Source organism: Olea europaea, chromosome 11 (genome assembly GCF_002742605.1).
Source record: "Olea europaea var. sylvestris chromosome 11, O_europaea_v1, whole genome shotgun sequence".
NCBI classification, from domain to species: Eukaryota; Viridiplantae; Streptophyta; class Magnoliopsida; order Lamiales; family Oleaceae; genus Olea; species Olea europaea.
Genome location: NC_036247.1, coordinates 34,270,762 through 34,295,797, shown reverse-complemented (window position 1 = coordinate 34,295,797; position 25,036 = coordinate 34,270,762). Strand labels below are relative to the sequence as shown.

At 36.9% G+C, this 25,036-nt stretch overlaps 3 protein-coding genes across 6 annotated transcripts; 1 reads left to right on the top strand and 2 right to left on the bottom strand.

Annotated features, from left to right (window-relative positions):
• Positions 1-5,891: 5,891 nt before the first annotated feature.
• On the bottom strand, positions 5,892-6,815 carry LOC111404771 (uncharacterized mitochondrial protein AtMg00810-like). The gene is made up of 2 exons (XM_023033531.1): positions 6,728-6,815; positions 5,892-6,574 (listed from the first exon to the last, which is right to left on the bottom strand). The coding sequence occupies exons 1-2, from the start codon at positions 6,813-6,815 to the stop codon at positions 5,892-5,894; spliced, it is 771 nt and encodes a 256-aa protein (XP_022889299.1).
• Positions 6,816-15,324: 8,509 nt separating this feature from the next.
• On the top strand, positions 15,325-18,975 carry LOC111404183 (homeobox protein knotted-1-like LET12). Of its 4 annotated transcripts, none has more exons than XM_023032952.1 (6): positions 15,325-15,952; positions 16,629-16,749; positions 17,759-17,952; positions 18,033-18,164; positions 18,411-18,547; positions 18,627-18,975. In XM_023032952.1, exons 1-6 carry the CDS (start codon positions 15,458-15,460, stop codon positions 18,661-18,663), a joined length of 1,116 nt encoding a protein of 371 aa, XP_022888720.1. In that variant the 5' UTR covers positions 15,325-15,457; the 3' UTR covers positions 18,664-18,975. The 4 variants fall into 4 exon arrangements, with proteins under 4 accessions (XP_022888720.1, XP_022888721.1, XP_022888719.1 ...); XM_023032953.1 differs by having other exon boundaries at positions 15,326-15,952; positions 18,632-18,975; XM_023032951.1 differs by having other exon boundaries at positions 15,326-15,952; positions 18,624-18,975.
• A 3,835-nt stretch (positions 18,976-22,810) lies between these two features.
• LOC111404770 (plant intracellular Ras-group-related LRR protein 5-like) lies at positions 22,811-25,036 on the bottom strand (the record flags this gene model as incomplete). The annotated part of the gene is made up of 3 exons (XM_023033530.1): positions 22,811-23,123; positions 23,215-24,131; positions 24,511-25,036. Coding segments are annotated over 3 exons (1,572 nt in total), but the record flags the coding sequence as incomplete, so codon positions are not given.

The following is a 25,036-nucleotide window of genomic DNA, read 5'->3' as shown; positions in this document are numbered from 1 at the left end:
CTCGGCAGATGGAAGATGCAGATGGAAGATGAGCAGTGTTGAAGAGACCAGAAAGGAGTTTGTTACGAACGATGTGGTAGTCTATCTCAGTATGCTTTGTTCGTTCATGGAAAACTGGATTTTGAGCAATGTGAAGGGCGGACTGATTGTCACAGTAGAGAGTCATTGGGTCATTGTGTGAGATGTCAATGTCATGGAAAAGCTATTTCAACCAAATTAGTTCACATGTTGTGACAGCCATAGCACGATATTCATCTTCTGTAGAGGAGCGAGTGATGCAGGAGGATCCGAGTCGAGTGATGCTGATTTTTCAGATAGCACGATGATGGCGCTGAGATACCATGAGATGGCGGATCGGCGCAAAGATGGAAAGTGAATCACCATTATTTCCTTAATTGGGAGGATTTGACGCGTGTTTGGTAATTTGGCCATAACTTTGGCTACGGTTATCGGAATTACTATTATGACCCCAATTCGGAAAGCTCTCTTTGGCGCGCACGTCATGGCCACCCAGTTATGCTCAATGGATGTCAATTTCGAGCACAAAATCCACTATTTTTCTTTCCAAAATTCAATTTTAAGTTATTTTTTTACTATTTATGGTAATATTTCGTTTCCTTTTTTTCCATATGTTAGAAAACTCGAATTGAGCCAAATTTTTGGCAACTTACTTCTTTTACTTAATATTTTATTTTGGTATAATTTTGAGATTTTGCCATTTTTGGTAATTTTTCCATAATTTCATATTTCGCAGCTATTTAACCCGGCTTGTGGGTTAGTTTTCATCATTCTGCATTATTAATAATATTGAGTTGAATTCAGAGTATTTTCTCTTATTTTTTTGGCGTTTTCTATCGTTCTTTTCTTGCGAATCATCTGCTACAACAAGCCAATAGGATAATCACTATCCTACTCGGCGTCAGTTGGTATTAGAGCGTCAGTATCTTCTTGGGAGATAAATTCCATCAGTTATAATGGTTGGTGGACGTGGTCGTGGTCGTGGTCGTGGTCGTCGAGGACGGGTTCCGATTGAGGAAGTCCCGCACCGTGATCGTAATATTCAGGATGTAACGATTGAAGATTTGCAGAGACATGTTGCGGAGTTAACCCAACGTTTGGCGAAGCAGGAGTTCGGTAATCATGATGTAGAAGGTCACGATTTCGATACCAGTTTTGAAAACCCGTATCACCATCGTGCTCGAGTTTGGGAGCATCGTGGACGGGAGGATCATCATGTGGATCTCGATTTCAGAGTGGATCTACCCGAGTTTTCTGGTACGTTGCAGGCTAAAGGATTTATTGACTGGCTGAATGAAGTGGAGCGAATTTTTGAATATAAGGAGGTTCCAGATCGTGTCAAAGTAAAACTAGTCGCCATCAAACTCAAAGGTAGGGCATCTGCATAGTGGGAACAGTTGAAGCATTCATGGGAGCGACAAGCGAAATCCAAAATTATTAACTGGGAGAAGATGAAGAAGAAAATGAAAGGACACTTCCTCCCTTTCGGCTATACTTAAACCTTGTTTCAGAGGCTTCATTCACTAAGGCAAGGTGCAAGATCAGTCAATGATTATACTGAAGAATTCTATCAGTTGGTGGCTCGGAATGATTTATCTGAGACGGAGGAGCAGATGGTAGTACGGTATTTGGGGGGACTAAGGCAGCCCCTGCAGGATGTTCTCAGCCTTCATTCATTGTGGACAGTTTCTGAGGCATATCAGCGAGCACTTGCAGTAGAGAAACAGCAAAGTAGGAGGCCAGTGGTCAGAGGTGAAGGAAGTCAGCCAGTTCGCCCTCAAGAATCTCGTCCTGCTTATCAGCCATAGCGGGATAGTTCCAGCTCAAATATTAAGTGCTTTAGGTGTGGTGAACAGGGGCATAGGACGATTGATTGTAGGAAGCCTGCTGGTCAGAAGAATAAAAATCTTCTGATTGAGGAGGATATGATAGAGGAGTTTGAGGAAGTTGGGGAACCCGTGTATGATGAGGGTGAAGATGAGGACGTGCTACATGGTGATGGTCAGGAGACCCTGGTCGTTCGAAAGAGCCTGCTGACTCCCAAGGGCGACTCAGGGGATGATTGGTTGAGGACCAACGTTTTCCACACAACCTGCACAATTGCTGATAAAGTCTATAAGCTGATAATTGATAGTGGCAGTTATGAGAATGTAGTGTCTGAGGAGGCTATCGAGAAACTGCAACTGAAGATGGATCGTCATCCCAAATTATACAAATTGTCTTGGCTGAACAAAGGCAGTGGGGTAACGGTAGAAAAATGATGCTTAGTGTCTTTCTCGATTGGAAAAAAATATTTTGATAATGCTTGGTGTGATGTGGTATCAATGGACGCATGTCATATTTTGTTAGGACGACCTTGGCAGTATGATCGCAGTGTTATCCATGATGGGCGGAAGAATACTTATTCTCTTAGCATCAAAGGGAAGAGAATTGTTTTGGTACCTCGCAGGGAAGGAAACATCCCTGCCCCGGTAGTTAAAAACCCCAATCTACTTTCTATGTCCAGGTTCTTGGTTGAGGTTGGGCGTGAAAAAATAGTTTATGCTTTAATCCTCGTGAAAATAGTACAACGAATGTGGATTCAAAATTTCTACCAGAAGTACAGCAACTATGATGGAGTTTTCTGACTTGATGCCGGAGGATCTTCCTCCAGGGCTACCACCTATGAGGGACATTCAATATCAGATCGACCTCATTCCGGGGTCGAGTCTACCAAACCGACCAGCATATCGCCTCAGTCCCAAGGAAGCTGAAGAGTTGCAGCGGCAGGTGGTAGAATTATTGGAAAGGGGCTACATTCGTGAGAGTATGAGTCCTTGTGCAGTTCCTGCTCTTCTAGTGAGGAAGAAAGATGGGTGATGGCGTATGTGTGTTGACTGCAGGGCAATTAACAGGATTACAGTGAAGTACAGGTTTCCAATTCCCCGTCTGGACGACATGTTGGATCAATTGTCCGGTTCTAAGGTCTTCTAAAAAATTGACCTTAAAAGTGGATACTACCAGATCAGAATCAGACCTGGAGATGAGTGGAAGACCGCATTCAAGACACAGCATGGGTTGTACGAGTGGATGGTCATGCCCTTTGGACTATCAAATGCACCCAGCACTTTTATGAGGTTTATGCATCAGGTTTTATGGCCTTTCATGGGGAAGTTTGTGGTAGTTTATTTTGATGACATACTTATTTATAGTCTGACATGGGAGTCACATTTTAATCATCTTCGTGCTGTCTTTGATGTAATGAGGACGGAGCGCTTATTCATAAATCAGAATAAGTGTTCTTTCTTCACAACTTCTGTAACTTTTTTGGGTTTTGTTGTGTTTACTGATGGTGATCATGCAGATCAATCCAAAATTGAGGCAGTTTTGAATTGGCCGAAATCAAAAACTTTGCACGATGTCAGTAGTTTCCATGGATTGGCATCCTTCTATCGTCGATTCATCAAAAACTTTAGTACCTTGATTGCTCCTATCACAGAGTGCCTTAAAGGGCGTGATTTTCAGTGGACTGAGGAGGCAGAGGCTAGCTTTCAGTTGGTTAAGCAGAAGATGATGGAGGCCCCAGTCTTGGCACTTCTGAATTTTGAAAAGGTGTTCGAGGTAAACTGTGATGCGTCTGGAGTTGGCATTGGTGGTGTTCTGAGTCAGGAGGGACGTCCAGTAGCCTTTTTTAGTGAGAAGCTATCGGGATCGAAGAAAAATTATTCCACTTATAACCTGAAGTTCTATGTCATAGTTCAGACTCTGAAACATTGGCGCCATTACCTGGTACAGAGGGAGTTCATCCTTGTTACTGATCATGAGGCTTTGAAGTACATCAATGGTCAGCACAAGCTGAGTAGGCGACATGCAAAGTGGGTGGCGTACTTGCAGGAGTTTACTTTCACACTCAGGCATCAAACAGGGAGTTTAAATCGAGTAGCAGATGCATTGAGCCGTCGCACATTACTCCTCACCACCATGAGCACCAAGATTGTCGAATTTGAGGCATTTCTTGATATGTATGCTGCGGATCCTTCATTTGGGAAGATAATTCGGGAGGTAACTGATAATCACCAACATGATTTTGTTTTACATAATGGTTACCTGTTTCGTGGATTGCAGTTATGCATTCCGGATTGTTCACTAAGGCAGCAGATTATTAATGAACTTCATAACGAAGGACATTTTGGGCGAGACAAGACATTGGCATTGGTCTTTTCTGATTATTACTGGCCCAAGTTGAGCAGTGATGTGGCGCATTATGTGGAGTGGTGTTATGTATGTCAGCGGTCTAAAGGGGCTCTTACTAATGCTAGATTGTACACACCATTACCCGTACCTGAAGCTCTTTGGTTTGATGTCAGTATGGATTTTATCTTGGGCTTACCTCGTACATAGCGGGCGATGGATTCCATTCTTGTTGTGGTTGAGAAATTTTCAAAGATGGCTCATTTTGTGGCTTGTCGGAAGACAATGGATGCTACTCGAATTGCTCATCTTTATTTTAGAGAGATTGTGCTTTTACATGGTGTTCCACAGTCAATTACTTCTGATCGTGACACTAAGTTTATGAGTCATTTCTGGAGGAGTTTGTGGGAGAAACTTAGAACGAAATTGAATTTTAGCAGCGCATACCATCACCAAACAGATGGTCAGACTGAGGTGGTGAATCGAAGTTTGGGAAATCTTTTGAGAAGCTTAACCGGGACTAAACCGAAGCAGTGGGATTTGACATTACCTCAAGCAGAGTTTGCTTATAACCGGTCGAGGAATAGAACCACCAGACTGAGTCCTTTTGAAATTGTCTATGGTCGAAACCCATCCGGAGTACTTGATTTGGCTCCAATTTCACGTGTGGGTCGCTTCAATAACAAAGCTGATGAGATGGCTGAACATCTTCGAGGTATCCATGAGCAGGTGAAGCTATCCATACAGGATAGTAATACTAAGTATAAAGTTCAGGCAGATAGTCATCGACGCCAGGTGTTGTTTGATGTTGGTGATTTTGTTTGGGCAGTATTAACTCGTGATCGTTTTCTAGCTGGGGAATACAATAAACTAAAGGAGTGGAAGATTGGACTTTGTGAAGTGCTGCAGAAGATCAATGATAATGCTTACAGATTGCGCCTCCCGAGCCATTTGAAGACCTCTGGCGTCTTCAATGTAAAACATCTAAGCCCTTGTTTTATGGAGTCTGATGAAGTTACTGTGAACTCGAGGGCGAGTTCTTTCCAACCTGGGGCGACTGATGGAGGAGGATCCGAGTCGAGTGATGCTGATTTGTCAGATTTCACGATGATGGCACTAAGATACCATGAGATGGCGGATCGGCGCAAAGATGAAAAGTGAATCACCATTATTTCCTTAATTGGGGGGATTTGACGCATGTTTGATAATTTGGCCATAACTTTGGCTACGGTTATCGGAATCGCTATTATGACCCCAATTCAAAAAGCTCTCTTCGGCGCGCACGTCGTGGTCAAGCAGCTATGCTCGGTGGACGTCAATTTTGAGCCCAAAATCCACTATTTTCCTTTTCAAAATTCAATTTTAAGTTATTTTTTTACTATTTATGGTAATATTTCATTTCTTTTTTTCCATATGTTAGAAAACTCGAATTGAGCCAAATTTTTGGCAACTTACTTCTTTTACTTAATATTTTATTTTGGTATAATTTTGAAATTTTGCCATTTTTGTTAATTTTCCCATAATTTCGTATTTCGTAGCTGTTTAACCCGGCTTGTGGGTTAGTTTTCATCATTCTGCATTATTAATAATATTGAGTTGAATTCAGAGTATTTTCTCTGATTTTTTTGGCGTTTTCTGTCGTTCTTTTCTTACGAATCATCTGCTACAATAAGCCAATAGGATAATTACTATCCTATCCGGCGTCAACGAGCCACTGTAGTTTGTTTCTTAGTGCGCCAAGAAATGGGATTGGAACCAAGTGTGATGAAGAAGCCAGTGGTAGAGCATCGAGTGGTAGGACAACTGGCCCAATCAGAATTTGTGTAAGCACGAACATGAAGATTATTAGAGAAAGAGAAAAAAATGCTTTGTCCAGGAGTCCCTTTAATGTAGCGGAGGACATGTGTTGCAGCTGTCATGTGAGGGGTCCGAGGCGAATGCATGAATTGGCTAAGAATGTTTACTGAAAAGACGATGTCATGTCTGGTGATGGTGAGGTAAATGAGGCGTCCCACTAACCGTCGGTAAGAAGCGGGATCAAGAAGAAGGTTACCATCTGTGTCATTGAGTTTCAGATTTTGTTCCATATGAAAAGGTGCAGGACGAGAACTAAGCTGGCCACTGTCGGCGAGGATGTCCAGGGCATATTTTCGTTGATTAAGAAAAATGCGAGAGGGAGATCGTGCAACTTCAAGGCCAAGAAAATATTTGAGAGGGCCGAGATCCTTGGTTTTGAAGTTGCTGGAAAGAACACTCTTGAAGAAGATAACCTGAGAAAGATCATTGCCAACAACCAAGATATCATCAACGTAAACAAAGATAATAGTGAGACTGGTTGCAGTGATCAAGGTAAATAGGGAGTGGTCTGTTTGTGACTGAACGAAACCTGCATTAAGAAGAACAGATGTTAGTTTAAAAAACTAGTTCCGGGAAGCTTGTTTGAGGCCATAGAGTAACTTTCGAAGGCGGCAGACTCGTGTCTCCCCTTTAACATAGTAGCCGGGTGGTGGGATCATGTAAATTTCCTCATCAAGTGTACCGTGCAGGAAGGCATTATGGACATCCATTTGGTGGATGACCCAATTTTTGGTGGCGACAACAGCAAGGACATAGCGTACTGTGGTCATTTTGGCAACTGGGGCAAAAGTTTCATGATAGTCAATTCCCTCTAATTGAGTGTTGCCTTTGGCTACAAGTCAGGCCTTGTATCGTTCAATAGTGCCATCTGCTCGGATTTTGGTTTTGTATACCCACTTACAACCGATGGGTTTCTTGCCAAGAGGGAGGGTTTCTAGTGTCCAAGTGGAATTTTCTTCAAGGGCATGAAATTCAGAGGCCATAGCTTCACGCCAATGAGAGTGGCGATTTGCTTCTGAGTAACAAGTCGGTTCAACAGAAGCAGTAAGAGCAGTTAAGAATGAATAATGAGCACGAGAAAAACAAGAGTGTGATAGATAAATGCATAAGGGGTGGGAAGTACCTGAGGACTGTACAGCGGTTGAGGAGGCAATGGACTCCACAGGGATAGTAGGACAGACATAATCAAGGAGATATGCTGGACGAGTAGTGTGGCGACGAGGTCGGGAAGGAATAGTAGCGGTGGGTGGGGGTTCTTGGGGTTTGGTCGAGGAAGGGAGAGGAGACATGGGTTCGATGATATGTAAGGGAATGATCGTGGAGTCATTAAGAGGAAGGGGTGTGATGTGATGGAAGGGAAATTGATTTTCGTGGAAGGTGACGTCGCGTGAGTAAAAAATGGTGTTTCTTTGCGGTTGCTAGGGTAACCAATGAAGACACAACGAGATGATCTGGGTGAGAATTTGTCGCGATGAGGGTTTGAGAGTAGCAAAGACAACCAAACATATGTAGGTGAGTGGATGATGGGGGGTGTTGAAAAGAAGTTGGAAAGGAGTTTGATTTTGTAGGGAGCGGCTTGGGGTTCTATTGATTAGATAAGCAGCAGTAAGAACACAATCTCCCCAAAATTTGAGTGGTAGGTTTGCCTGAAAGCGAATGCTGCGAGCAACATTCAGGAGGTGCCTATGTTTACGGTTTGCAACGCCATTTATTTTGCGGAGTTTCAACACAAGTACGCTCATGGATGATGCCGTGAGTGTGAAAATAGGTTTGGAGGTTATGTGAAAGGAACTCTTGTCCATTGTCGGTGCGAATTATTTTAACCGATGAGTTGAATTGATTTTTAATAAGAGCGAAGAAATGCATTAAGTGACTAAAGGTTTCTGATTTAAAACGCATTAAATAAATCCATGTAGTGCGTGAAAGATTATCAACAATAGTTAAGAAATAATGTGCGTCACAAATGGAGGCGGTAGAATAGCCACCCTAAATATCACAATAAAGACGATTAAAAGGTTTCGAACTTTTATTAGCATGAATTTTAAAAGGTAAACGAGTGTGCTTTGAACGCTCACAAACATCACAATGAAATAGAGTGCATGGATTATCAAAAATTGTGGGAATAGTAAAGCTAGAAGGATTACCTAGGCGTTGATGTCACAGTGTCTTATTATCAAGATGACAAACAGAGAATGCGACGGTCTCATGGGAGTGAAAGAGTTAGAGCCCATTACATGCCTCACCCGCTCCAATCAGCCTCCTCGATGGAGGGTCCTGAAAAAAACATTTATCAAATGAGAAAAAACAACACAAGATAGATTTTTAGTAAGTTGAGGGATAGAGAGAAGATTATAATAAAATGAGGGGACATAAAGGACATTTTGAAGAATTAAATGGTCAAATAAAGGCACAGAACCAATTCCTTCAACAGGAATAATTTCCCCCGTGGGTAGCCTCACTGTACGAGCAATGGGAAACAAATTTAGATTAGAGAAAGAGGATCGACAATAGCTCATGTGATCACTAGCGCCACTGTCAATGATCCAATCCGTCTGTGGGTTGAAGGAGCAAGGCATTGTGGAGGAGTTACCAACGAAATTAGCGGTCGAAGAAGGAGGATCAGAAGGGTGTAAAAGATAGGGAGAAGAGGTTTGGAAAGCAGGGGCATCAGAAGCCATGAGAATTTTGGGTAAAGGTATGTCAGGATTTTTGAGGCTCTGATAGCATGTAAAGAAGTAAAATGGTAGAAACAATTTGTAAAGAAGTAAAATGGTAGAAACAATTATCTTATATTTCTCATTTATCAGTATGCTTTATATAGCTGTACATGGACATGGTTTACATTGAAATAAAATCATTTATACAAAATTCTGGGAGATGACTAAAATCATGGGAGCTAAAGTTGTGGGATTTCTATATGTTGTAATACTGAAATCATGGGAGCTAAACTTGTGGGATTTCTATGTGCTGTAATATTTGGTTGTCAAGATATGAGTTCAACCGTGGAGGCCAAAGCTTCGGGTTTTGACTTGTGGAGTTTTACCTCAGTAATGGAGTCTTTTTGAATTCAAGATTTAGGTGGACTGTGGAGTAAACAAAGAAAATTTGTTGTGGTGGTTGTCTATTTAAATAGGCCACTTTTCAAAATGCACATTAAGTTATGGCTAATATCCTAGTTTCCCTTCTTCCTTTTCTCATTATTTACCCTGATTGATGCATGTCGGAGAGAGATGTATGATACTTACATGCACCTTCTTCTCAATTTAAACTATCCGTCGATTAACCTAAACAATAATATAATCGATTTTACAAATTCAAGTTTTTATTATTGTTATCATGGATTCAGTTAGGGGTTGTTTGAGAGCCATTTGTATGTAAAAATCCATTTTAAAATAGTAACTTGATGGAAAGTGTGTGGTTGAAAAATAAAGAAAAGTTTTTGATTTACGTGTTATATTATTTTAATAAAGAATGTATGATTGAAAAGAAGAGAGAGAAAAATACATTTTAGAAAAAATGGGTACCAAACGGGGGCTTAATTAATTGGATTAATGTCCATCCAACTATAGAACATTGGTCACAACATGTAAGCAGGGGCGGATCTAGCGATTGGCGAGCTAGGGCGGCCGCCTTAGTTAGATCCGCCGGGAACCATTCTTGTTGTCGACAATAGATAAATATTTTAAGTTATATAACTAGTAATTCACTTCATTTCCATCCATCTCTTGTTGCTCAATTGGTTGGAGGTTGCCAACTCACATTGGAAGTTCGGAGTTCAAATTTATTCCCAACCAATTTTTAGTGCAATATTTTTATTTCTACCTTTTTTCCAAAATTAATGAATATGGAGAGGTTTCGAACCAGCCATCTCTCTTTAGCATTATGAAGAGCTAAACCATTGTGACACTTGTTGAATTTTGAAATTTAATTGAATAGAATAATATATGCTAAGTTTTAGCCGAATGATTCTTACCTCTTTCGTTATAGTGACTTTTTGGGTATGTAGATGGGAATGAAATTGCAAAAATGGGTATCTAAAAATATGACTTGAATTGCTATGAATTATTTTTCAAATGATGTAAAGATTGCTCTTCCTTTGAATTATGCAAAACTCAGCCACAATATCATTTGGTAAATATTGTTAATATGTATAACAGAATTATATATGTTCATTTTGAACAAAATAATTGTTATATTTAAATTTTAGGCCATGTTTCATTTCCTTTTTTTTTTCCCCAAAATACATTTTTTTTATTTTCTTTCAACTATACATTTTCAATAAAATAATATTACACACAAATTCAAATTTATTCTTTATTTTTAATAACACTTTCTCCATCAAATCACTATTTCAAAATACATTTTTTGCAAAAAAAAAAAAAAAGAGAGAGCATCAAATTGGCTCGTAATATTTTATTGTGGCGACGATTGATGGCCGTTCGTGCTAACTTAAAATCCTAAATTCGCCCCTACATGTAACCTCCATAGACTTAAAGGTGATGGTAGAAATTATTAATCTGATAACTTAATAGAGAAATGCAGAAATACCAAGATGATATGCAGAGGGGGGTTTTTCATGTTCTTAAAAAGGATATATAAAGAACATGTATCCTTTATTAGCCTCTGTTTGTTATTGATTAAAATCAAAATTTTATTCTAAGTCAAAATTAATAATTAACCTTAATCAAAAGTTTCATCAGCTTTTATCAAAATTTATTAAAATTCTAATTTTAATCCCCACCAAAGAAAGAATATATATTTTTCATTGCAACTACTGATTTTGACTCTTTGAATCTTTCCAACCGCATTATAGGAAGAGTGACAATTTGATTGTTTGCACATGCATTTTGAGTAGAACAAAGAAGGAAAATGATAAAAATGTAAAACTTGCTTGAGTTATGCTACTGGTTTACCACTTGATTTACAAACTACACCAATGACAATATCTCATATCATTTTGGACCCAAAAAAAAAAAAAGGAAAAAAGGTTAAATCATGATGTGAAATCTTGCTACCTGTGTAATTAGGGATGGCAATGGAGCGGGCTTGGGGCGGGTTCCGCTACCCCTACTTCGTCGGGCATATTTCCATCTCGTTTAAGACTAGGCAAGGAGGGGGTGGAGGCGACAGCTGGCAAGGATTTATGTATCTTTTTTTAAGTTTTTGATAATTCATTTTATTACCTTCATCTATTGAAGTGAGACAATAATATATTTATTAATTTTTTTAATTAATTAATTAATTTTTTAAAGTTAAATTATTCGAATATATTTGGTAAACTAAAATTTTTACTGTTTATAATATTCTTTAAATAATTTTAGTTGTCATCTTTAATTAGAATTAATGAAATTTTATGGAATTTTCCATTTAAAATAATGCATTCTTTAAATAAAAAAATTAACGGGACCTATACTCGCCTCAAACAGAATTTCTCATCCCGAACCCATCTCAAATACTCGATTAACCGGGTAATCCCCATCCTGTTACAGACTAGGCCCGTGGATATCAAGTTTGACAATTTTTTTGCCATCTCTATGTGCAATTTGTAAATCAAGTTGTACAAGTAGTGTAACTCAACTTGCTTATATAGCTTCCTATTTTATCATCTTTGAGTAAATAATAAATAAATAAAACTCATCTTTGAACCAAAAAAATGAAAAATAAAATTGAAAAGCAATCTTAAACTACAAAGAAAGAAAATTTTATAAAAATATCAAAACAAAAATTTTAGCCCTTGATTCATTTAGATAAAAATTAAATTTTTAAAGGTTTTAATAAAAGTATCTCATAAAATATGTAATTAAATCAATTGTTGACTTTTAATTAAATTTTAATTTAACCAAACATGAAATTAATAAGTTTCCTCAACCTTTCAAATTAATTACAAGTTAAAGAGACACAGAGAGGACAAAAGCCAAACATTGATATTAATTAGCTCTATTTTTATTTTTATTTTTTTGCCTATTTTTAAAATTTATTTTTTTAAAATTCATTTTCAATCACACAAAATTTATAATTTTTATTGATTTTTCAATCATATATTTCTTCAAATTTTATTAAAAATCATTAAAAAAAATTGGTTTTTAGTAACACCAAACACAAACTTAGTTAGTCCATGCTTGATAAATTTTTTGAGATGTAACGGGTAGATTGTGAAACGTGTGATTAAAAGAAATTTGATTAGTTTATAATCTCAAAAAATTTATGATAAATCTAGGGGCGTAAATTTGACTTGTTGGCTCGAGAGGCCCTTGGCTCAGCTTGAAAAATGCCCTAGTCGGCAATGAAACCGTCGTTGGAAATGAGATTTTATTCAAAGAGAAATATATCAAATATTTGGAGTTTCTTTTTGTATATTATATGGATGATACGATCCGTAAGGACCATGAATGAGAATTGTTTGATCACCTTTCTCTAAGGAAGATTATTCTAATTTTTATGTATACTAAACTATTCCAATTGCATTATTTTATTCCATTTTTTCCTTTTTTCATTTTCTTTGAGTGTCTTCTTTGTTCTATCTCATTTTCCTTTATCCATAGAAGATTTTTTTTATTTTATCTTAGTCAAATGATCGATTCATTCCTCAATCACAGTAGGCAGGAGCGAATAACTGCTAAAAGCATCTAAGTAATAAGCTCACCCCAAGATGGGTGTTTTCGTATTCCGACTTCCCCAGAGCTTCAAATAGCAAAGGAAATAGACAGCTACACATAGCTACCTCTTTAAGGAAACTACTACTAGGCAACTTGTAATTTGAAATTCAAATTTAGTTGAAACGGTTATATTTCTTTCCTAAAAGTATAAGTTAAATTTTTAACTTTCATAACAATTTAATTCAATTAATTTTAACTTGCAGTATTCGAGTCTCAATTTCAATCTCCAATTTCTGACTATAATATTCAATTTCTTTTAACTAATATTCAGCATATTTTGTTATAATATCCATAGATGAATTTTACTAGTGATGAGATTAATGAGTTTAAAGGTAGTTCGAGTACTTCAATCGATTACGATGCATCTCAAAATATTCCAATTGATTGGGAGGATATCGAAAAAGAAGAAACACTCGAGACTAAAAGGTCGAAAAGAAATCCTTGAATTGTTGGCAACACATGACAGGTAAAAAAGTTGGTGTTAAAAATGAAGTTGATATTTTGGAAAGTATGTTGCAATTACTGTGGCGAAGAACTTAATTGGAAGTCCGGTTCAAATACAGTACACTTGAATAGGCACGTATTAAGGAATTATAAAGTGAAACCAGTTGATCTCAATTCGAAACAGACTAAACTAGTGTTTAGCGGTTCTGGTTCTACTTTTACCACCTTTGTATATTCACAGGAAAGATTTCGTAAAGGAATAAATACATACGTGACTGCAACAGAGATACCCCTTATGATGATAGACTCAATGCACTTTATATAACAAAAGAAAACAAATTGCTATTGAACAACTAAAATTTTTTAACAGTGTTATATTGTTTACCTTTAATTTATGAACCGATGGTAATAAAAATGTTATATTACTGCTACGACTCGTTATATTGATCACATGTGGAATTTACATAAAAAGATTATTGCTTTCAAATATATAAAATATCCTCACAATACCACTAATCTATACATAGTGTTAAAAGATATTATCAAGAATATGGTATATAATAAATTGTTCGAAAATTTACTTTTGATAATACTACTGTGAATAACGTGTTATCGATAAATTTATTAATGATCTTAACCCTACATTTGGAAGTTTATTTTTCATTGACGTTATGTATGCCACATTATCAATTTGATTGTGAAAAATGGATCGAACATATAAGATCACCTTTAGATAAAATTAGACGAGCATTAAATTTTATTACTGTGCTACTAGCAAGAAAGCAAGAATTTAATAGTTTATGTGCAGAGTATAGCTTACAAGAGAAATCATTTGTCATCGATATAACATATAGATAGAACTCTACATATTTTATGTTATATTCATGTGAAAGTTATGATAAATTATTTTCTTATACTACAACGGTAGGCATACATTTAGACTTAAACATAATTTGAAAAATTGAGAATGGTTTATTGTATTTTGTGTGAAGAAATGCTTAAATTTTTTTCGATGCCACAAAAGAATGTAGCAACGTTTATTATCCTACATCTTCATTTGTTTTACAACACTTTTTCTACATTTCACAAGTATTTCATAAATATAGAAATTTGCTAAATTTTGTTGATATAATCTACTCCATAGAGTTAAAATTTTGTAACTATTAGAAATAATTGTCCTCTTTATTTATTTTAGTATAGGTGATGGACTCTCGACTTAATTTATCTGTCACAAAAGGTATTATAAAGAGGGTTTCAAATTTCATGAATGTGAAATTATCACATGTGCATATAGAAACTATGTTATGTGAAATGTGTAACTATTATGTTGAAAATGGAGGTTATGGCAACTCTACTTTCCAAAGTTCTTTTTCAAATTTTTTTTCAACAAATTCAGATAATATGCGAAATTATTTGGACACTAATACAAATGTTCCTTCATTTAGTTCTAGTTCATCAATATCTAGAATGATAAAGGTTAGTGGTACAAATCTTGAAATTCCCTCCAAGTTAGTGAAGTATATGTGTGGACATTCGTTGTGTGCTACAACCAAAAGAATTAAAGGAATTTAGTCTTCTATCATAGTGAAAGTCTAGCGAAGACAATATCCAATTGTATCAAAAATTGCACGCGATCTACTAACACATTCGATGTCTACGATGGTATCGAAGGCTGTATTTAATTTAGGTGGTCGAATTTTATTAGACGAACGATCAAGAATAAAGAAAAAATATTGGAGACTTAATATATTTGAATGTTTGGGAAAATGCAAAGTTACGTATTCAAGTACAAGTCAACAATATAATAGCTAAAGAGTTGCAGCAAATTCAAACATAAGAATATTGTAAGTTTTTAAATTGATTAATTTTAAAAAAATCTCTATTTTTTAAATTTATTTGTTTCAAGAAAAATTATACACGAAATATTTTATTTATGTACAATTTTAACTCTGTCTATATTGATTGTAGATGGTCCCAAGTCCCAAAAAAAAGGAAGGATGGAACTTTTATACAATTTATAATTCGTATAAATTGTCCAAATTTTAGATTCTTTAAAAAAAATATTAGAATTATCACAACTTAAAAAAAAAAAAAAAAAAAAAAAGGGAAAAGAAAAGAGCCGGTTCAAATAAAAAAAAGGTCGAATCATTTTTACTTGTCGAATCCGAACTTCAAGTTTCGGCTTGACTGTTGGGATCCATGGATAAATCCGAACAAAAGCAATTATTATAAGTAAAATGCTCCCTCTATTTCTACGTCCATCGACTCGTAGGCTGTAAGAAAAGCTCATCAAACTGTTGCAGAATTCAGAAATGGCGTATCAGGACCACCAACACCTCACTCAAGATATGCCCCTCCACCACTATCCCGATGATCATCATCTTCAGCCGCCCGCCGCCGCCGTCTTCCGCCATCACTCCCCCGAAGACTCACCCACAAAACGATCACCATCCACCTGGCTGAGCAGCTCTATCCTCCACCCTCAGTCACACCAGTGGCTTTCCACCCAAAGTCAATCCAGTCCGCCGACCACATCGGACGCCGGCCCTGAAAACGATATCACCACCAATGTCTGCGGAGGTGATAATAATTGGGAGAGAGAAAAGTGCAAGGCGGATATTCTGGGACATCCTCTGTATGAACAGCTTCTGTCGACCCACGTGGCGTGCCTGCGAATAGCGACACCGGTGGACCAGCTGCCCAGGATCGACGCCCAGTTGGCTCAGTCGCAACAGGTTATGGCTAAGTACTCTGTTCTTGGACAAGGTCAACAGCCCCTCGATGACAAGGACCTCGATCAGTTCATGGTAACAATTTTATTTATTTATTTTCCTTTTAATCCTTGCACGGTGTACACTACTCTCCTAGTTATATCTTTTATATTACAAATTAATTAGACTTCTGCCCTCTTATGCGAGTAGTACTTTTAGCTGAAAATAGAGCTCTCTGAATATTAAATTTTCAGGAATAGCTGAATATATGTTGAAGCTATCTGTATTTTTAGGGGGTGAAGCATTAATTTTTATCAGCCGAAATCTGGTTAATGTGCTGATAATAATGCTGGTAGTCAATTGAACACATTAAGTTGTATCGAAAAGTCAGGAAATTGGATCATCATTCATTAATGTACTGCAACATTCAACTTTTCCGATAGAATATTAATCAAAACTTATATGTTACAAATATACATTGGTTAGGGTTAGTGGGTATAGAAGACAGTTCTTCTAACTCCAGGAAATCAGCAATTTGTATCTCTTGGAATAGTTGTAGTATGATCGTCACATTTCACGTAATCCTTCCGTCCATGTACATTTGTTTTTTCTTTTGAGTAGAAGTTTTTTCCTATTTGTTAACTGTAAATCAGCGGAAGGTCTTGTTTACATTTATTTGATAGTGAGTTCATAACTCAATTTATTTCTTCATAATTTTTATCTGAATCTTTCTTTCTTCTTCTTCTTCCTTTTGTTTTTCCTTCTGATGTAGACACATTATGTTCTGTTGCTCTCTTCCTTTAAAGAACAACTCCAACAACATGTGCGGGTTCATGCAATGGAAGCAGTTATGGCTTGTTGGGAGCTTGAACAGTCATTGCAAAGCTTAACAGGTGATTATCTTATTTCATTCTTCTTGTTTTTTAATTTATATTGCAAATGTGACTCGATAATTTTTCTCAGCCGAGGGGTAAAAGTTTTAGAATTGGCATGTGTAGATTTTTAACTCCGCGCACAGCCTCTCTAATTACTTGAGACTGTGTATATCAACTGCACGTTTACTTCCTGTGATCCTGGCTGTTGTAACTTCAAAGTACGGGAGTTTCTAGAATTCACATTGATTATCATTCCTAGATATTCATGTTATTTATATGCCATCTTTCGGAGCATATTTGAAATCATCATTAATATTTACTCTGTTCGGTGACCTAAGTTAATCGTTAAGTTCTTCCCTTTTTTACTTAGGGTTGATGTTCACTTTAGTGGGTCATATCATGTTTGAAAGCATACTCGACTTTGCAATGAGATTCTGATCTTGCCAATTTCTCTCAAAGTTCTTTTATAACATATCATGATTAATGAATTGTCTTTACCTTGTATTTATGTTTCGATTTTATGGCTTAAACTAAATTTCCAGAGTTCAAGGGACGGGCAGTCTTAAAATCGTGCACCATAGATAACAATTGATTTTGATTAATATTCAATAGCTATTGCATTTTCAGTTCTTTATGGTTTAGCCGAGTACAATACTAATATTCATCCACCCTCTCGTTTTATTGTTTGAACTTAGGGTGTCAAATTTGCAAGACACTTCTAAACGCTTAAGCAAGGGATAATTCAGATTTTCTTTTCCTAAAAGAACTGATGTAGCACTAGTACCCCTACTCTGATAATGCCTGAAATTCTGTTCACTAAGGCACATTGGATGAGGTGCAAGCAACATACACCTATTCCTACTTTTGTGATGGATGTCCACTAGAAAAATTCACATCACCTCTTTCTGAATGGGGAGAAAGGATTTCCATATTGCTCTTTCTTTAAGTTTATTATATTTCATCGTATAATCAACTTTCCAATCTCACTCCTCCCTCATTTGAATAATTTTTTACTACTGCTTGACAGGGGTAGCGCCAGTCGAAGGTACAGGTGTGACCATGTCTGATGATGACGATGATCACGCAGACAGCGAAACTAACTTATTCGATGAAAGTCTAGATGGACATGAAAGCATGGGATTTGGTCCTCTAGTACCCACTGAAAGCGAGAGGTCCTTAATGGAGCGTGTGAGACAAGAATTGAAAAGCGAGCTTAAACAGGTAACAGAGCATCAATTTTTTCAATGATGCTTTCACAATGACTGGAATTAAATTAATTTATTCTGTTTTCTCTTTTCAAGGGTTACAAGGAGAAGCTTGTGGACATAAGGGATGAAATTTTACGCAAACGAAGAGCCGGAAAACTGCCTGGAGACACAACATCCGTCTTAAAATCTTGGTGGGAATTGCATTCCAAGTGGCCTTATCCAACAGTAAGTATAATTGCAGACCTCTGCTGCTGTGTAAATTTTGATCTTGTTTATCCATGAATGGCGTTTCATGTATATTTTTACCCTTTATAAATATTTATGTATGTATTGCTCATCAGTCAAACATGAGATTCCATGTAATATTGCAGGTCTTGTAACAATCTTACAAAATCCCCTTTAACATCAGAGGCACTCATGTACAAAATGAAAACACACATCTAACAGCTATGTTGTATCATATTCTGTTAGGAGGAAGATAAGGCAAGATTGGTGCAGGAAACCGGCTTGCAACTAAAACAGATTAACAATTGGTTCATCAACCAACGTAAAAGAAATTGGCACAGCAATCCTTCGTCCTCATCCTCTCAGAAAAGCAAAAGAAAGAGGTAAGTTTCAGTTTCTGTTTCTCCAAATCTGATATTTTCAAGATCCATATACCTACTCCATTTCAAGATAAAACAGTAGTGCAGGTGATAAAGCAAGCAATGAGCGCGTCATCTGAGCACAAAATTCAGATCGAAGAATAGTGAGGTTTTGTCCTTTATGTTCATACCCAGTGGCCGGGCCTGCATGGATTTCGTAGGTGGAGCTGAAATGGAAGGTTGCAGTAGCTGTTTTGAGGTATTTTCTGTTGGTTAGGCTAAGCAAGTAGCAACACATGGTTGATCATTTGGTGTATAGGCCAAATGGTGTACAAATGGGAATCTGCCCATATTTGTGGTATATTTGCAGTTATAATATATTTTTGTGTGTAAAAATGACTCTAGATTGGCTATTATGTGTCTGACGTAGGTAAAATGCTGAACTTTCGCCATCTCCACGTTATTGCATATACGCATACATTGAATCAACCCTCAAAGTAATCAGTTGATCAATTCATTATTTTTCAATTTATTTAAAATTCCTACACCCTCAATACACATTGCACCATGACTGTAATGACCTTGGCCTCATGGTTATATAATATGTACTGTCCGTTCTGGGAGAGCCTGAGCCAATTGATACAAGGATTGAATTTAAGTCTCTTAAGGGAAATGTCGTGAGTTCGAATTCTGGGTACGTGATAGAAATTCGTGAGAGATAAGATTGGCTCAAGCTCTCCTAGAATGGACAGTATGTATGATATAATAGCTTGGGCATGAGACTTGAGTTGTTATCATGGTACTAATTGAGTAACTTGTTCAATTGGTACTAAAATTCAACTTAAATATCTCATAAAGAAAGCTTATGAGTTCGAATCCTAAGAATGCGATACAAATTTGTGAGGGGTAAAATGGGTCAAGTTCTTCTAAAGCAGATAATACGTATGATATAACGGCTTGGGCACGAGGCCTAGGTTGTTACAATGTTCGTCGGCTTTGCATTGCCTATAATTGACAACTTCTATGAGATTTTGAAATGAATGTTTCTTAAAGAAACGGGTTCTTATGATCATTGCTTGTCACTCGTTGAAAGCATGAAATGCAAATCTAGATTAGAAACCGTGCAACAAACCATCTTCCTCCTCGTCTTCACCATGACAATCAAAATTTAGAGCATAACTTCCAGGAGAATATTGTGACAACGTAGCTGTCTTTGATTTCTTAGGATTGCTAACCTTGCCAATTTTTCTTCTTCCATTTAGGTCCTGCCACCAACTCCGAATACTCCTTCAGTTTCTTAATTACTACAACCAACCATCTTTCCTCCTCCACTCCACTTTCTTGTAATTAACGATGGCTTCCTCCATGGCTGCTCTTTTTCGATCCAACACATTAGAGCCTAAAACGGCTGCATCTAGAGGCAGAAGCCACCTCTTCATAGTAGACACCACCTTGTTTTTCTCCAGGCCTATATATAAGAATGTGTCTTGTGTTTTGTGTAAATGACTAACAAATCTTTAGAAGAAGGGATATGAATTTGTTGTTTATAACGTGTGCCGAGTGACCGCATGTAGAAAGATCAAAGGTGAAGAGTAACATAAAAGAAGTAGAGAAGAATTTAAGACAAAATAATACGGTAGAATTTACTTGGAAAGAAGCTCATGTAACAATATTTCCAACTATTCAAGGCAATGACATGAAAATTCATGTACTCAAGCTAAATTTATTGAAAAAGGCTTAATTTGTCGTCGTAAGAATAGTGAAAAATTTAGGCAAATGACATTAACAAGATACGTCTCAATAAATACAATAATAATTAAATAATTACTTTTTCCTAGTTCGTACTATGTATACTTCATTTAAAAAAAAAAAAAAAGTTCGAGGCATTTTTAAATTTCTAAGTAAAGTAGGCCATTTTTGGCATTTTTATATCATAAAGCTATTCAAAATTAGCTTTTGTTATAAAACTGTTGAGAAAGACAATAACAAGAAAAGAGAATAAGAGAAAAAAGTAGAGAGTCAAAATCAAAACGCGTATTTTATTATAACAATGATATCTACGTAAGTTTCAATGGAAGTTACAATATAAATTAGTCTGATGGGCTGTCCCTTGCCAACCCTATTGTAGCCAATTTCTTCTCACCAAAATATAAGATAAATAGTACATACTAGAAAAATAATAATACCATTGGTCTAAAGTCTAAATAGTCATTGGTTTATGTGATAATGAGATCACTGTCACATTTGTCTAATAAACTTTTCATAAAAATACATTGACATTAAGTGTGTCTGAACATATGCTAGTTCCGATTGTGCTACCTATTGTGTGCTCAATGTTGTGAGTTTTTCCTTCAAGTAGAAACCGGACATTAATGGTTAACTCGAATGTAAAAATTTGGAGAGGAGAACCACCTTGCGTATACAGATCTAAACATCAGCACGAGAAATTGGTTTCTTCTTCACTGATCATCTCATTCCAGTGGTAACCCTTGTGGCAGTAACATACAGCACCGGCAAGGGCCTCGCTCGTCCCCTCTCCTCCGTTGGCCTTGAACTCTTTGCATCCATCAAAAGAATACGCACCCACCAATGGAATGGTTCCTCGAATACTCCTTCAGTTTCTTAATTACTACAACCAACCATCTTTCCTCCTCCACTCCACTTTCTTGTAATTAACGATGGCTTCCTCCATGGCTGCTCTTTTTCGATCCAACACATTAGAGCCTAAAACGGCTGCATCTAGAGGCAGAAGCCACCTCTTCATAGTAGACACCACCTTGTTTTTCTCCAGGCCTATATATAAGAATGTGTCTTGTGTTTTGTGTAAATGACTAACAAATCTTTAGAAGAAGGGATATGAATTTGTTGTTTATAACGTGTGCCGAGTGACCGCATGTAGAAAGATCAAAGGTGAAGAGTAACATAAAAGAAGTAGAGAAGAATTTAAGACAAAATAATACGGTAGAATTTACTTGGAAAGAAGCTCATGTAACAATATTTCCAACTATTCAAGGCAATGACATGAAAATTCATGTACTCAAACTAAATTTATTGAAAAAGGCTTAAATTGTCGTCGTAAGAGTAGTGAAAAATTTAGGCAAACGACATTGACAAGATACGTCTCAATAAATACAATGATAATTAAATAATTACTTTTTCCTAGTTCGTACTATGTATACTTCATTTAAAAAAAAAAAAAAAGTTCGAGGCATTTTTAAATTTCTAAGTAAAGTAGGCCATTTTTGGCATTTTTATATCATAAAGCTATTCAAAATTAGCTTTTGTTATAAAACTGTTGAGAAAGACAATAACAAGAAAAGAGAATAAGAGAAAAAAGTAGAGAGTCAAAATCAAAACGCGTATTTTATTATAACAATGATATCTACGTAAGTTTCAATGGAAGTTACAATATAAATTAGTCTGATGGGCTGTCCCTTGCCAACCCTATTGTAGCCAATTTCTTCTCACCAAAATATAAGATAAATAGTACATACTAAAAAAATAGTAATACCATTGGTCTAAAATCTAAATGATCATTGGTTTATGTGATATCGAGATCACTGTCACATTTGTCGAATAAACTTTTCATAAAAATACATTGACATTAAGTGTGTCTGAACATATGCTAGTTCCGATTGTGCTACCTATTGTTTGCTCAATGTTGAGAGTTTTTCCTTCAAGTAGAAACCGGACATTAATGGTTAACTCGAATGTAAAAATTTGGAGAGGAGAACCACCTTGCGTATACAGATCTAAACATCAGCACGAGAAATTGGTTTCTTCTTCACTGATCATCTCATTCCAGTGGTAACCCTTGTGGCAGTAACATACAGCACCGGCAAGGGCCTCGCTCGTCCCCTCTCCTCCGTTGGCCTTGAACTCTTTGCATCCATCAAAAGAATACGCACCCACCAATGGAATGGTTCCTCTGTGTAAACCATTTTGTATCTTCTTGTGGCAATCTGCAATCGTAGATTGCGCATTCCCATTCATCCTCCCCTTGACTTGCCATGAACTTGTCATCCATCTATTTTTTCATATTGATCGGAATGGATTTTACGGCATTCTGCATAAGAGACTGTTTTGTCTCGCATGCTTCGACTCATCAAAACACCCCCTTTTCTCTGTATTGAGTTAGTGTTTTCAGAAGGGGTGATATCAAGAAAAGGTTAACAAAATGCGGAGACTGGGACAGAGTTTATTGGCTTCTGAAGAATTAAGGATTCCACTATTAGAAGCCTTTCTCACTGATCAAATAGCTGGATCTGCTGCTTTGTAAATTCTATATTAACATTAGAAGAATATAATTTAGCACTGTGAACATGCATTTTTACAGAGCACAAGTCACGATTTTTAACTAACAAATTCACATCAACAAACAAAAGTATAGTACACTTTTTTGAGAGCAACTTATATGTATACATGAAAGGAGACGCTTAAAACCATTATTTCTTCATAAACTGAATGGAATTTAATCAGCTCCCACATTCCCAGTGCCAAAACAGAGCAGTGGGCAGATGTAAGAGCATAACCCTCTTTTCTTCCTTTTCTGTGGAGACTTCTCATCCCTCTCGAAATCAGCCATGTACTGTACAACAGCCTGAAAACAGAGAAATGAATCAGCTTATTCTTTACTCTTTACAGATTGTGCTTCTCATTTGAAAGTCAAAAATTCAAGTTAAACAACGTACCTGTACACCCAATTTTGTTATTTGCATTGGTGGCACTTCCAATGGAGTTTGATCAGCACGAAAAATTCTTAATCTCCTTAAGGATCTAAACGAATTAGGCAAACTTTGTATCTGATTGTCACTGATATCTAGCTCTTCAAGCATCTCAAGATTTCCAATACATTCTGGCAAGGTTCTCAGGTCTGCAAAATTTTTCCCAACGTTCAATTTTTCGAGGCTAACAGCAAAACAAAGGCTTTCTGGTATGCTTTCAAGTTCATTGAAGCTAACATCAAGCTCCTTGAGATGCGAAAGTTTCCCCATCGTTGTTGGCAATCCTTTGACCCTGTTGTAGTGCAAGGTAAGAATCTTCAAGCATTCAAGCTTCCCAATTGCCTCAGGAAGAGCTCTGAGCTGATTGAAATCTAATCTTAGTTCTAAAAGGGATGAGCATGATCCAATGGTGTGAGGAAGTTCTTCAAGATCATTCAATTGCATATTCAATCTCTGTAAAAAGCTAAGATCCCCAACGATATTTGGTAATTTCACAAACTTATTCGAACTTAAATCTAGATTAATCAGGTTTTTCAAGTTCCCAAAAGTCTTAGGTAGTGATTTTAACATGTTTGCACAGAGATTGAGATCTGTTAAATTATGCAGTTCCCCAAATGAATCAGGAAGGTTTATGAGTTGGTTGGCAGCGATGTAAAACTTCTTTAAGGATTTCAGATCGCCTATAGTGTTTGGAAGGGCCATGATTCGATTTTCAGAAAGGTTTAGTTCAGTAACTGTTGATAGCTTTCCAAGAGATAAAGGAAGCCACTCAACCTTCTCCACCAATTTGCCATGAAGATCTAGAATACTTGCTCCAGTTTTAACAAAATCTTCAAAAATGGCAGCCACTTGAATCATACTCAACTTTTCAGCATCTCCTCTTCCTATATAAGCAATGAAAAATAATTAAGCCATGAAATTAAGATTTTCCATCCACGGAAATAAGTGTCCACAGTATATTGTAATTTTCGAGCTCATTAAGCAATCAGATAGCTCCAAGTTACTCAATTTATTAAGATTAGGTCTATTCATGTTATTGATTTCTGAACTCTTATTTCCTTCTTATTTCCTTATTAGGAATTTGCTTTGTAAGGCCAGCTCTACTATTTCTAGATCAACTGAATATTTATTCCGCAAAATCCTTTCCAATGATTAAAATTAAGAACATGAAAACAATCCGTTTGCGTCATATACTATGTTTCCAGGAATAATGAAAAGGTTTGTAAACTTGGATGCAAAGAGAGGATAAAATTTCACAAAAACCTGAAGGGGAAATGGTAGCCTTTGTGGAAAAACCCTTAAAATCATCAGCATTCTTCGAAAATTCTCGATCAGCTTTTCCAATATTCTTCCTGATTGTCAAATTCTCATCACTGATCACAGCGTTTTCAGCCTCAACCTCATCAATTTCAATTACATGAGTAGAATTGCGCTGTCCCTCGACACGAACATTCCCAGAAACGAACCCAGAAGCCTTCTGGATTAGCCCATCAAACACCTCGAAAATCCTGTCAAGCTCGACCAAGTGGACGGCCTCTTTCCTCTGCTCATAGCTTTGGAACAAAACCATGTTTTTCTTCACTTGTTGCAGCACAGAGAAGAGCTCTGGGAGAATATCTTGTGGGCCCTCTTGATTGGAGATTTCCTCCAAGAGAAGGCGCTCTTGTTCTTCCACTGTGTTGATTACAGATAAGGCAGCCTCAACCTCTTCGATGGAGGGTCTCGGCGGCAGTGATTTGTAGATTTTCATGATTTCTTCCACTGTTTCTCCATAGGCGGGTGATGGATC

Excerpts from the sequence above, each read along its gene's own strand:
- LOC111404771 (XM_023033531.1), bottom strand. The coding sequence starts at position 6,815 with ATGACCACAGTACGCTATGTCCTTGCTGTTGTCGCCACCAAAAATTGG. Across the intron at positions 6,575-6,727 it reads CCATAATGCCTTCCTGCACG|GTTTCGTTCAGTCACAAACA; the intron begins GTACACTTGATG and ends TTCTTAATGCAG.
- LOC111404183 (XM_023032951.1), top strand. The coding sequence starts at position 15,458 with ATGGCGTATCAGGACCACCAACACCTCACTCAAGATATGCCCCTCCAC. Across the intron at positions 15,953-16,628 it reads AGGACCTCGATCAGTTCATG|ACACATTATGTTCTGTTGCT; the intron begins GTAACAATTTTA and ends CTTCTGATGTAG. Across the intron at positions 18,165-18,410 it reads CCAAGTGGCCTTATCCAACA|GAGGAAGATAAGGCAAGATT; the intron begins GTAAGTATAATT and ends ATATTCTGTTAG.